The sequence below is a fragment of the Blennius ocellaris genome (assembly GCF_963422515.1).
Source record: "Blennius ocellaris genome assembly, chromosome: 5".
NCBI classification, from domain to species: Eukaryota; Metazoa; Chordata; class Actinopteri; order Blenniiformes; family Blenniidae; genus Blennius; species Blennius ocellaris.
This window is the reverse complement of record NC_137654.1, coordinates 17812660-17825665: the sequence shown is the minus strand read 5'-3', so window position 1 is coordinate 17825665 and position 13006 is coordinate 17812660. Positions and strand designations below refer to the sequence as shown.

The 13006-nt window shown below is 40.2% G+C and overlaps 2 protein-coding genes across 2 annotated transcripts; one reads left to right on the top strand and one right to left on the bottom strand.

Annotated features, from left to right (window-relative positions):
* Positions 1–2915: 2915 nt before the first annotated feature.
* Positions 2916–5663, top strand: r3hdml (R3H domain containing-like; the record flags this gene model as incomplete). Its single annotated transcript, XM_080496895.1, has 5 exons — positions 2916–3176; positions 3907–4025; positions 4126–4228; positions 4658–4773; positions 5540–5663. The coding sequence occupies 5 exons, from the start codon at positions 2916–2918 to the stop codon at positions 5661–5663; spliced, it is 723 nt and encodes a 240-aa protein (XP_080353021.1).
* A 918-nt stretch (positions 5664–6581) lies between these two features.
* On the bottom strand, positions 6582–9426 carry LOC308130491 (CMP-N-acetylneuraminate-beta-galactosamide-alpha-2,3-sialyltransferase 2-like; the record flags this gene model as incomplete). The annotated part of the gene is made up of 6 exons (XM_080496894.1): positions 6582–6749; positions 6835–6954; positions 7039–7075; positions 8395–8562; positions 8706–8820; positions 9417–9426. The coding sequence occupies 6 exons, from the start codon at positions 9424–9426 to the stop codon at positions 6582–6584; spliced, it is 618 nt and encodes a 205-aa protein (XP_080353020.1).
* Between the last annotated feature and the right edge of the window lie 3580 nt (positions 9427–13006).

The window sequence follows — 13006 nt, the reverse complement described above, 5'->3', positions numbered from 1 at the left end:
AGATTGTGTCAGAAGGCAAACTGCATGGTTTTAGATTACAGTACAGTTGGTCAACATCATTGTCTGCATAGAGCGTCTTTAAATAACTGGACAAAATAGGATATATTTAGCAATGAAGGACTTCACACAGACTGTGAGCATTATATGAAAATGCAACCAAGCGTTGGTTTCCAAAGGGAGCTGAAAGGGCAACAGGTCGACGCTTCAAAAACCTTTCAGCTCGAGGACTTCAAATACTTCCTCCCAGGTAAATACAGGAGGCCCTCGGAGAGCCCCCTCCTCTGCTTTCAGAGAAAGCAAGGTCACAGAAAGCCTCGATAACAGGAGTGCCTGAAACCAGAAAGGTGATGTCATCCTGCGGGAGCTGAACAAGGGGTGAACAAGGGAATAAAAATGTCCTGTTCCAGCTTGATAACCATGCTCTCCCAGATATGACCCGATTCTGACACCTCAGGCATTCCACCCGTCACACTGCATTCACACTGCCTAGTTACTGTTTTCTGCTGGGCTTGATTGGAACCTCCTACGGTTTGTGCACACTTATTTTTGAAACCCCTGTTTTAAAATGCGCAAAACAGTCACATTCAACCAGTAATAGCTTCCTGGTGTGACAGAGGCAGTGTGAGCAGGGATGATGGTGGGAACATTATGGTTCAACTCAAGCTGGCATATAATGAAAACCTCTCTTTTCAGATATTTAGGGTTTTTCAATCTATTAAGAGCACACCGCCAACCTCCCTTGACGACAAATTCACTTTTTGTCTCTGATCCTGAACGTCGCTGCTTCACTTCAGACTTCTGATAGTAGCCAGTCCTCAGTCAGATGTGCAGCACTCACTCTGTGCCCAGTTTGATGGATCAGTTTTATGCGTCCGTCAGAATTTCCTTTCTCTTTCATGCGCAATGATGGAAATATTACCTTCGTGGCAGATGTGACACGTAAGTGACAACAGCTAAATTTAGATGATGGGTCCTATGAGGCCTCACTCTCAGCAGGACAGATGCTCAATGGGTGCTGTTGAAAGTTGATGCATGAATATGAGTACAAATCTCAATAAGTGCGTCTTTATTTGGAGTCAGACAAACAACGAAAACGATGAAATCTAAAACTCAAGTTTGGCAAATATTTCTTAATTTAGGTGTTGTAATTTACTCCTCAAACCGAAGCTGACGCACAGCTGCAGACAGATTAGTGTTGCAGATGCAGTGTCAGAGCAACACTATGTTTGTTCTTACAGGTTTTTAATCACAGCACTCGCCATAGTAGAAATCACTCCTATGATAAACAAAGCAGCTCGTGTTCTTTGTCATCTGAGATGCTCCTCTATCCTGGCTGCGTAATGTATGGTGGCACTGAGTAATCTGGATCCACTGATATTTAGATGAACCTCATCTGGATTAAAGCGGTTCTTACAGTTCCACAAGATGTTGAAGTTGTCAATAATAAACTTAATTCCACTGGAGATGCATGTTGAAGTCAATCATGTATTCAGAGCTAAAGAGGTGACAAAAAGATTTTTATTCCTTCTCTCAGGGTTGAAATGAAAACATTTTGTGACTTAGGTTCTTTCAGTTTCTCCATGAGCAAGGAAAAGTGCAGTTCCAGGACCTCAGAACCAGTCTTGTTCTCCGGTATGTTAAAAGCGGCCGGTTGAATGATGATGCTCATGTTGCAGAGATGAGTGGACCAAACACTGTTGAACATCACACGTTTTCAGTCCTTCCCATTCTGGCTTGCCTGGTGATGGACAAGTCACAAAACAATGTCTTGTGCTTCTCTCGTGTTGCAATTTTGGGACGAGTTCTGCCACCTTGCTTGTCTTTTCTGCCTGTGGTGTGGCGAGCCTCACTGAATTCTGAATGGTCCGTCTTATCACACATTTCATTCAGAGCCAGGGGGGGGGGGATCAGACCGGCTCTGCAGAGAAAGTGGGTTTGCTACTGACCCCGGTCAAAGTAACAGTGTCCTGTGAAGTTATGTTCTTCAAAGTGATGTCTGTGTTTGTGACTTCCTTTCTCGTATGCAGTCTGCGGAGAAGAAGAGGAAAAAAGAGGCGTACAGGAGGGTTTTGTGAGTCAGAAATCATGTTGGCCCAGTTAAAACTCTCCACCACACGTGACAAATGGAGCTGTTTGCTGAGGCTCCAGCTGACGTGAGGATCTCCTCTTCGGCTCGTCTGGCTCTGTCCTGTGAACCGATCCAGTGATGAAGGTAGGAAGCTCACACTTTAACTTTCATGTGTCTAACATGGCAGCAAACGAGCTAAGAAAACGCACGTATTATAATTTGTTGTATAAGCTGAATTTAACTGTGAAAGCTTTTTATGGAGGAGCTTAATTATGTTTATTTGCTTTTTTGTCTCCAGGCATTGCCATGCTTTAAAACAAAATCCCAATTGAAATAATTCTCCATTCATTACAGGGAACAACCATATTGAATATTTTCAACCTTGACCCTTTATAGTCATTGAATTACTTTGAACTTATAAACAGATTATTTTTGAAAAGCGTCTACATGCCTACATGTATATATATGTGTGAATCCATTAATTAAATTAATTAAATCAAATGCCTACGAATCAAAATGGAATTAAATCAGGTTAAAATCCTGGACGAGTGTTATCCTTTTTAACCACAGTACTTAATAGGTTAGTACAATTTAGACACGTTAACCGTAGTTGTACTTGAATAGGAATTTGTTGTACTCCTTCCAGCTCTCTTGTCAACTCACATTATGAGTTTATTATTTTTTTTTTATTTAAATTTGAAGTTGCAATAAGTTGAATAAACTTAGACTATATCAGACTATATGTGTATGAAAATATGATGGTGTTTGTGTATTAACATACTGTAAAACTCCTCCTCCTCCTCCTCCTCCTCCTCCTCCTCCTCCTCCTCCTCCTCCTCCTCCTCAGATGGTAGCTGCTGCTGTCCTGTGGGCCGCCGCCCTGTGGACGCTGCCTCACATGAGATCTGCTGCTGCTCTTGTGCTGTCAAACTCCACAGATCCTGTTGACGTGACACAGCCAGGCTTCAGGGTGCTGACAGGAGCCGTCAGTTTGTTTCGCAGCAGACGTAAGCGAGCTGTTTCATCCAGAGAAATAAACGCACTGCTGGATTACCACAACCGGGTCCGATCGCAGGTCTCCCCCCCTGCTGCGAATATGGAGCACATGGTGAGACACTGAATGAGACCAGATGCAAGTAACGGTTCGAAAATTAAAATTAAAGCCGGGTGATACAAATGTTACAAGGTTGTATATATGAATAAAGTCAAAAGCTGCTAGAACTTACTTTGATCAAGGAATAATATACATGAACATGACCCAAACTGGAACAAACCCAAACGCAAACAAGCTTAAGCATACAAACAGTTCCAGCTCTTTGAAATGCAGTTTCAACACACAAACACTCCATTAATGTATGTATATATATACATATAAAACCACTGAACCACATAATTTTGACCTACTTCTGAAAAGTGAAAGTGATGTCATTTATTTATTCTGTAGCTGTTTTAAAAAGTACAAAAATCCCGACAAGTCATAACAGAACATTCACAATTACATGACATTAGCCCTTGTTTCTCAGTTAATGATTTACTTAAAAAATGATACATACAAACAAAGAAAAAAAATAAAATGACTGTCTATATATCATAATTTACATGAGGCAAAGCCTTTACGCGAGATATTTATGACAGAAATGATGGTAGTAAGTGTGAAATCTGCTGGTAAGTGAATAAATATCAGGTTTCAATTTCTAGTTTGTTATTTACTTGTTTCCAGGTTGTTCTTTTGTTTCTCAGTGACTGAAATTTAAGGATTTAAGGAGTGTTTTCATAAAATGCACGAGGCCGTGAAATATATGAATAATCGTTTGTTTTTCGTCACGTTATCCGCTCAGCTGTGGGATGAAGCTCTTGCCAAGTCAGCCGACTCCTGGGCTTCACGATGCATTTGGGATCACGGTCCAACTCAAGCCTTAAAATACATGGGCCAAAACCTTTCACTCACCTCCGGAAGGTAATGCAGAGCTTCGACACCAGGAGTCAGCTTTTTTTCTTGCATTCTCAACACATGTACTTCTACTAAACAGTCATTTCATGGGTGCTTCATGCTGCAGCTACAAGTCCATCACGGATCTGATCAGGTCCTGGTCTGACGAGAAGCATCGTTTCTCTTACCCCAACAGATGCAGTGGATCTGTGTGCTCCCACTACACTCAGGTACAGGTGAATTTCAGTGCTTTCTATCTTGTGATGACTATGATAATATTCAGGATGCTTAATTACGACAACCAGCTTTGCTCGGTGTTCAGATTTTATTTTCTTTATCAAACTGTACCCGTCAATGTGCCACTGTTAACTTAGGGGAACTATCATGACACTCGTCAAAACCCACCAGTCACTGTACTGCTGTTAATTTCCACCTTCTTATAGAAACATTTTAAATATTCATCATGTTAATGTTGTTCTGTATGTGTATTTGTGTTATCATGCCGTTGTTTGGAGGGATAAGTGTGCTTGTGGTGACTCAGACTCAATGTGTATGACCGCGTATGCATCAGCTCTCTTGTCTGATTGTGAAAAGTGAGTGTATGTGTCGTGTCGATCGATGCCCGTTAATGTACAAATGCATTGTGTGGTTTCTTTCAGATGGTCTGGGCGAGTACCAACAGAGTGGGCTGTGCCATCAGGAAGTGCTCCAACATGCACGTATTTGGGAATAAATGGAAGGAAGTAACGCTTCTGGTCTGCAACTACTCCGTAAAGTAAGAATTAGAACAATGGAGTGATCACAGGGGAGGATTTAGCCATGCAGAGGTATCAAAATATGTTTTCAATATAATGTACTGCAATCCACAGCAGTCAGTAGGTGAGGCGACCTTTTTTTGGTTCCAGTGTGATTACAGCCGATAGTAATCGTTTGTTTCCTTTAATAAAATGGCACTTTCGATGCCTCATGCCAGGCGTTACAATACGGATGCACCATGCGACAAACTCATGCAAGAGTTGTGTTCGTTGGCCCGGTGAATGAACATTTTCTTTTTAAAATGTGTGAGATTTAAGCGTGAATAGGACCTGCATGCCATATATTCAACTAGGAATTTACAAGAAATGTGGGTCTTTGCTTCCCCCCCCCCAACGCTAAAAATGTAGAACCGGATGGCCGAGCTTACAGGTTATTCTGATATATAAACTGAATATAAACATGACTTTGGTGTGCAAACATATTTATTTATTCAGTCATTCATTTGTTTGTTTGTTTACACATTTAGTTTCAATTGAAAACTGTTTCTTCTTGTATCTTGTGGTGATGTGATGATGATTTGCGATGAATGAACTACAAAGTTCCTAATATAACAGTGATACTGCCTGAACACTTCAATATGTGTTTTTCTGAAAGTCTATGTAGTGGTAAAGCCCTGTTTCTCTTTCGCTATTGTCATTAGTTCATAAATCGCGCTAACGTTCAGATTATGTGCAAAACCCAGATTGACAGAACTGACTAACGCTGTGCTTGTGTGTGTGTTTCAGAGGAAACTGGGTGGGAGAGGCTCCATATAAGACGGGGAAGCCCTGCTCTCTCTGTCCGTCCAGCTATGGAGGATCCTGCTGGAGAAACCAGTGCTCACCAAAAGCAAGATCCACAAGCCAATGACACAAGATGGAAGATAAGGACACAACATGGTCTCTAAAATGTGTGTTATTTCAAAGAAATTACATAAAATCAAGCTTCATTGGATGAATCTGCTCCATAATGAAGCCACTGTGGAATTACCACTATTACCTTGTAAATAATTTCTGTAAAGTGTAATTTGCTGCTAATTATTCATATTTAGTATCAAAATACTTGAGAAAACAGAAAAAAAAAATGTTTGAGTACATAAATGCTTGTTTTGCACTTTTTAATGAAATTGTTGGTTTGAGAAGAATAACAATAAGAATCATGTACTTTTCTGATTGAGATCAATTGTTGCCACACTGGAAATGTTTGAGGTTTTTTCTGTATATGAATCGGTCCAGTAGTACATTGTCATTTCTCGGTCAGGATATTTGTTGAGCCATTCTCACAGTAAATCACACTTGAATTCATTGCCGTCTGTTTGTCTGAACATTAATTACATTATAAATAAACAATGGTGCTGAACAACCTTTTTCAATATTCTGGCGCTTCACCGCTTCTGTTTATTTACTGCTGCTGCTGCAGGAAATTTTCTGCCCTGCATTTCACCTCATTACATCTCACCATTTAGCCATCAGCGACTTTGTCTGCCATAAAACAGGAGACTAATGCAGCTTTTATGGTCTGAAACATGAGGGGATCAGCTGTCCTTTCCCCAGTGATCTGTGGACACACAAATATACCTCGTCCACACAGGAAAACATTTAACAAAGGACAATGTTTTTAACAATCAAACGGACAAAGTTGTTAACAAACTAGATGAAAGAATTCTGAGATCAGTGCCCAATACATTGCCTTTCGGGCTTGGTCCCTAATAAATACAGTATTACAAAAACAATACGGTCTTTTGTTCCAGGTGAGACCTTCCCTTCTAGACTCCGTCCCTAAAAATAACTACTGTGGTACATAGAAAACAACTTTCAGCTTCTGGTGTAGTTTCTGAATGACTTTATATTCGTGATTTCCGTCGTGAATTCCAGTTCCGAGATGTTCATCGTTGAGTTCTTCAAAGTAATGGCTCCAGTTTTTGTCTCTGTCAGCTCCAAATCCAAAAACATGAACCTATAGAAACAGACGTGAAATCTGTTGTATTACGGGGCTCCGATGAACGAACCAAACACATCACCGGGTGCCTACCAGAACCTACCTCATCACACATCTGCATGCTGAGAGCTACTGTGAGGAAGCCAGTGGAGGGATAGCGGCCGGTGTTTTCCAACCAAGCTTCATGAACATACCTAATGAAAGCTGGATTGAGGACCATCACCTGTTTTTAACCGGGAAAAATCGCGTCCATTAAACGCAATGAAGGATTATTCAGTCTTTATAAAACCACCTTAGAATTACTCACCAAGTCCTTGTTTGCTATCCTGCTAGTGGTCTTAGCACTGTTTTCCACATGAAAGATAGGAGAGGAGGTTTTATTAGTAAACGGATGCAAATTATACACTTTCCATCACCTCACCATCTGTTCATGCCGTTGCTTTGTAAATGGTCTCTCTCTCTCTCTCTCTCTCTCTCTCTCGCTCTCTGCCAGGCTAATTACAGGCCAATGTAGTCTGCATCTCATAGTTGCACCACTTGTACCTTTCAACTCTCGAAACTGAACCAGTGTTTGTTTGTTTGTCTTGTTTATTTGTGCCTTAGTTGCTTTTTGTCATTATATACCTTGATAGTTCTTTCAGTTACTTTTAAACTTGTGACCTATAGCTCCTGTCCTTCAGAGGCAACAGGTTGCCAGGAGAATTTGTTTTCACTTTAGTTGATCCATTTATGGAGGAAAAACAATTCCAGAAGCCGCTGCTTGTTGTGAATACATCTAACTTTGTTTGACAGGTGACACACCTGCTTTTTGACACAGTCAAAAAGCAGGTGAATTGGAGATTTGTGCTTTCCAACATTTTGCAAACATGAAAAAAACCAAACGTTTCCCTTATAATTGTACAGCCTCACTACATTTACTGCAATCTTTGCACCCTTTTAGAAAATGAACTGCCTCACATTTGAAAAAAAACCAAACAATTATGTCATGAGTTTGATTTCAGAAGAAAAGCATGAAAAATACAAAAACAAAATAATAATAATACGTGGAGTTCGCATATAAGTGCTTTTCCATCATTGGTGCAATTCCCACGCAGCCTTACATTGTTAATCACATGTACCCATTCATTGAGCCAAAGATTTTGAGTCTCGTGTCTTGCTCAAGGACACTTCCTTATGTGGATAGATGAGGAATTGAACCTGCAGCTTTCCAGTTGAGAGATAACCCCACTCTACCAACTGAGCCACAGACACCCTGAAACAGTCTCACGGTGGTACCAACATTCCAAATCCAAATGAGTTCCTGTGGCTCAGTTGGTAATGTGGTCGTCTCTCCTTTGGAAGCTTGGAGGTTTGATTCCCCATCACTACCTGTTCACATATCGAAGTGTTCTAGATCAAGACAATGAACCCCAAACTGCTCCCAAGGGAAGGACTGAGCACCTTGCATGGTAGCCGACTCAACACGTGTGTGAGTTCATGTGTGAATAGGTGAATGTGATCACCAGTGGGAAGGGCTGTGACACTGGTCACGGCTCTCTGTCAGACAGAGACAAAAGTGTACTGAAGAAGCTGCATCTTAAAAAATGTTTTCCATGACACTCTTTGCAATGTGAATATGCCAAGTTGACCAAAAAAGGAACAAAAGGGACTGTGTGTAACCTACTTTGGATTAAACTCATTTTGGAGCCACAACAAATCCCTCATCTTGAATGGGACAAACACAAGTCTGGAAGTGTTGTCCAGTTTAGTGGCACTCTCTGGATACATGACATGATGAGTGGTTTTTCTTCCAACATCTGCCTCAAAGCCTTTGGTACGACCCTGATTCATTCTGAAAAGCACAAAGGGACACAGATTGTTCATTGTTAAAAGTACATCTTTGGACAATAAGCCACACTTTGGGACATAGGATTGTTAGGATGTTTGATTTGATAATCCAAGCAATGATGGACATTGACTCAGAAACAGGTTTACCGTATAACAATGTCATGAAAATCTATCAGAGGTCCGTAATGTGATCTCCTCAAATTCCCAGAATTCCCCACCACGGCACAAGATCCGCAGCGGTGCAGGCTCGGTGTAGCCACAGCTGGAGTAGACGGAATTATCTTAAACAGTTTGTCGAGAGTCTCGTTGTAGAGTTTAAAGTTGCCGCTTTCCCTCTGTAATCGCTGAAAAGAAAGAAAGATTGTTTTTTTTTTATCAAGTTACAACTCAGTGACATTGCAGTCATGATTGTTATTGGCATACAAAATCTCAAAAAATGTGAAAACAGTGAATAACAGATTATATTAAACATTCCCTCACTCCAGACGATTTACAGTTTGTTACATTGTGGTTGAACTACAGCTGTCACCTCTCTGTTCGATAAATATGTAAAGGTTAAAAGAGTCCTCGAAACAAAATTCTGACCATTCTTATTACTTTATTCATTGTTCCACCAAGTAAACATAAAAATGAATTCATAATTATGTGATTTTCACGACACTCAAAGACGCTTTACGTTGCATTATTCATTCACGCCATACTTGATGGTGGTAAACTACCTGGGGCAGACTGAGGGATTGATAGATATACAACAATACAATTCTTTTAAAGGGGTCAACACTTGTTGGTCCAAAAATGTTGTCTTCAAAGTTTATTCCCCTTGAGTTTCAGCCAGTTGAATAGTGAATCAGTATTTACCTTCCACCATTTGAAATCATCCACTGCAGTGTTATGATCTTTAGACAAAAAGAGTTGTGGAGATGAACTGATCCGTGCCCTGAACCAGGGATCTCTGTCTGTTAAACATATGTTGCAGGCACAAACATGAGAGTCCCAGACTTTGTGGCTGGAGAAGGAGATAAACCATGAACCGATAAGAAATACAGCAACTGATGCCATGCACAACAGGACAAAAATTGCAATTTTGCTTTTTCCCAGTTTGCACATCATCTTCGCTGCCTCGGTGTAAAAAGGCTCCAACCTGTGGACACAGCAAGAAAAATAATTAGCTTAAAAATGTTTCAGATCAATGCAGTACATGTGCTTTAATTCTCAAAGAAAGGAAGAACAATGTTAGTGCAATGGAGTGTGTAGGTTATTCTGTTGTTATGCAGATGACCAATCATTATTGTCAGGTCCCTGACTGGCCACGTTTATACGTACCTGAGTTTTTACAAAAACAGACATTTTCCCCTCTACCTTTAAAAAAAAAAAAAAAAAAATCTTAATTTACATGGACCACATATATAGAGCTGGTTCAGAGCTGCTTTGAGCATGCCAAACCTGTAAAGGGCAGTGTAGCAAGAAGCATGAAGCCATGACAGCCAATCAGAATCCTTGAAAAAAAAAATCACATCACAAATCGTGAGGTAAATATCTGCCTACCCCGCTTTAGATGTAAACAGAGACATGGACTTTATCCTGATCTCCCCTGTGGCTGCAGTTTTCAGGAATCATTGTTTGTGGTGAGTCGTAGCTACGTTTATTCATAAATGCACAGCGAAATATCAGTTTTTTCAAATACCCGGGTACGTGTAAACGTGGCCTCTGCCTCTGCTCCTGTGTCTCTCACCTCATATTTTCAATTATTCAATTGTCTTCTCCCTCTGTGTGCCTATCTGTCGTTATGAGTTCCACCTGTGTCCTCCCTTTCCCTGTATATTTAAACAGATAAAAAAAAAAAAAAAGTCCCGTTGACTCTGGTGCCTTTATGAAGCAGTTAAAAAGATTTTTATTCAGGCAGGCCTTTGACCCGTCGCTGCTCAATTTGACTTATTTTGTACAACTGCTTGTTTTTCTTGTTTCCATCCCCTAAATGATCTTATCTCAGTTTTACTTTCTTCTGTTTTTAGTGCTGTTAAGCACCTTATGACACACGTCCGCGAAAGGTGGGATATAAATGAAGTTCTATTCTATTCTATTCTGTTTAAACCCCTCTCCCTCTGTTGTCTGGGCCTCGTCGCCTTGTCGTTTCTGCTCCCCAGTGTTATCTTTGTGCTCTCTGGATTTTTTTTAAAAAATTTTTGTATTTATTATTTTTTCAATAATTAACTCAGTTTTTATAGAAACTTGGGAGTCTGAGCTTTGGTCCATCCTCACATGACCTGATAATTATACGTAACCAATTCATGTCCTCACTTTACCCTTACTCAACTTTGAAATATAATTCAACAATGACTGTTATCTTTTATCTAGATAATCCCACCAGTTTTATAGAACATGAGTTGTAAACCCATTGTATACCCAAGTCACTCCTGTGTTGATTTCTTGAAGATCGAGAATGAGCAGCAAGAGAGAACTTATTTTTTTTAATGTTTTGCAAATGTGAGTTTGCCACTGTACTAAGTGTGTGTAACTGCCTGTTACAAGGACTGATAAAGACCTTTACCACAAGTCAACACTATGTTCCAAACAAATGTCCAACTCTGCCAATTGATGTGTGGAAGTGGCCCTGTGAAAGCCATTTACTGCTAAGTTTAATTTTAATCAAACAAATGCTTTATTAAGATAACGGTAATAAAATAAGTAGGATCTATTGTTTTATTGAAGAACTCGCTCAACATTAGTGTTTTAAGTCCTGTTTTACAAGTGGTTAATGTGTCAGCAGGATGTTGGTTCCACAGGTGAGAAGTGTAGGAACTAAAAGCTGCTTCACCTTGTTTCTTCTGACTTAGTAAACCTCTTCCCGAGGACCTCAGGGGTCTCGACGTTTCATATTCCACAAGTAAATCTGAGAAGTAGTCTGGTCCAAGACCATTCAAAGCTTTATAGACCTGTCAGAAATCCTTGAATTCTTGCCATGTTTTTCAGATTTTATTATTGTTCTAATGTGGTTGTTGGATTTCAGGTGCGACTCTATAATTTCTCCCAGATGTCTGGCTTGATTTGATGTTCTGTGTGACTTGGAGTCCAGATGAGCAAATCACTTTTAATCTTTCCAAACTTGAACGTCAAAAAAAATTAAGGTCTTCACTAAAGATTAGTCTGACATATGATGGAAGTATTACACGTATAGCAGTAAAGCATGTTTTCTTCTTGCACCTACCTGGAAGATGAGGCACCCAGACGAGGCAAAAGTAGGATGAAAAACGTGACGTTGCCGCCATACGAGTTGCAGTTCTCACTGGTGAAAAAAAGCTCTGTCCAACACTTGCCTTGTCAGTATGGTAGCGTCACATATTTCAAATACGAACGGACCTCTGCAAAGACCTTCTCTGACCTTTTTTAGAACAACAAAACTAGTAACATGTCCACTGGGAATGCTGCAGCAGCAGCAATCATCGATGCCAACTACAGAATGCACAATGATCGTGGTTGTCATTCACTTATCAAGCTTTACAACTCGAGGTAAAGTGTCATAAAGAGTCCAGATTCAATCTGTTTTATAGCCAACAATAAATGATGATGTCTGATATCTTGCAGTTGAACAAAAGAGATGCATGATTTTTTTAATTTAATTTTGTTTTGTTTTATCAATGTTTAGAAAGTACAAGTATTTGTATTGCAGGGTGCAGTGCAATAGAAATATCATGTATATACAGGTAATAGCTTCATCATTATCATGTTGAAGATGATATAATGATATAAAACATTGACTACATTATACAAAGGTTGGAGTGTGGATGAGACTGTAAAAAGTGAAAGAGTTAAAGGTATGGGAGTGAAATAGTTAAAGCAGGCTTCTGCAGCCTTTATGACCAAAAGAGACATTTTTGTGATTTTTCTACCAAATCAGATTCACCTGGAACCGCAAAACAAGTTGACCCTCAAACCAAGGAAATTTGAAGTAGGACAGAGCACGTTCAGGTTATTTGCACTCCATTTCCTTTATCCAGCAGGTGGCACCATGGCCGATAGTCGTAATTGTTGTATAGCTGTGATGAGGGCTGGACTTTCATGCAACGTATCAAGTTCGAATCCAATCTGACCATGTTCAGGCTATTTACATTGCACGTCCGGTTCCATGGCGAATGTGGCCAAAGCCACGCCCTCAAATGGCGTTACGACTGAGAGTCACCATATGGTTGTGATGAGGCATAATCGCCACTTGTCCGAGATGTTCGATCAGGTGGGTTTGTTCTGAGAGTTTTGTGTTTTCAAATGCAATTGAATGAGATGAAGCAGGTGCGGGATTGGGCGTTCGGAGCTTTAACAGCTAATAAAATCCAATCAGCTCGAATCGAATACCTAAAAAGTACAGAGGCATTGACCATAAACGTCTCCTCGGTCATTTCATAGTGTTTTGAAGCCGATATAATATTCGCCCTCAGAGGAGATAGCATTTGCGT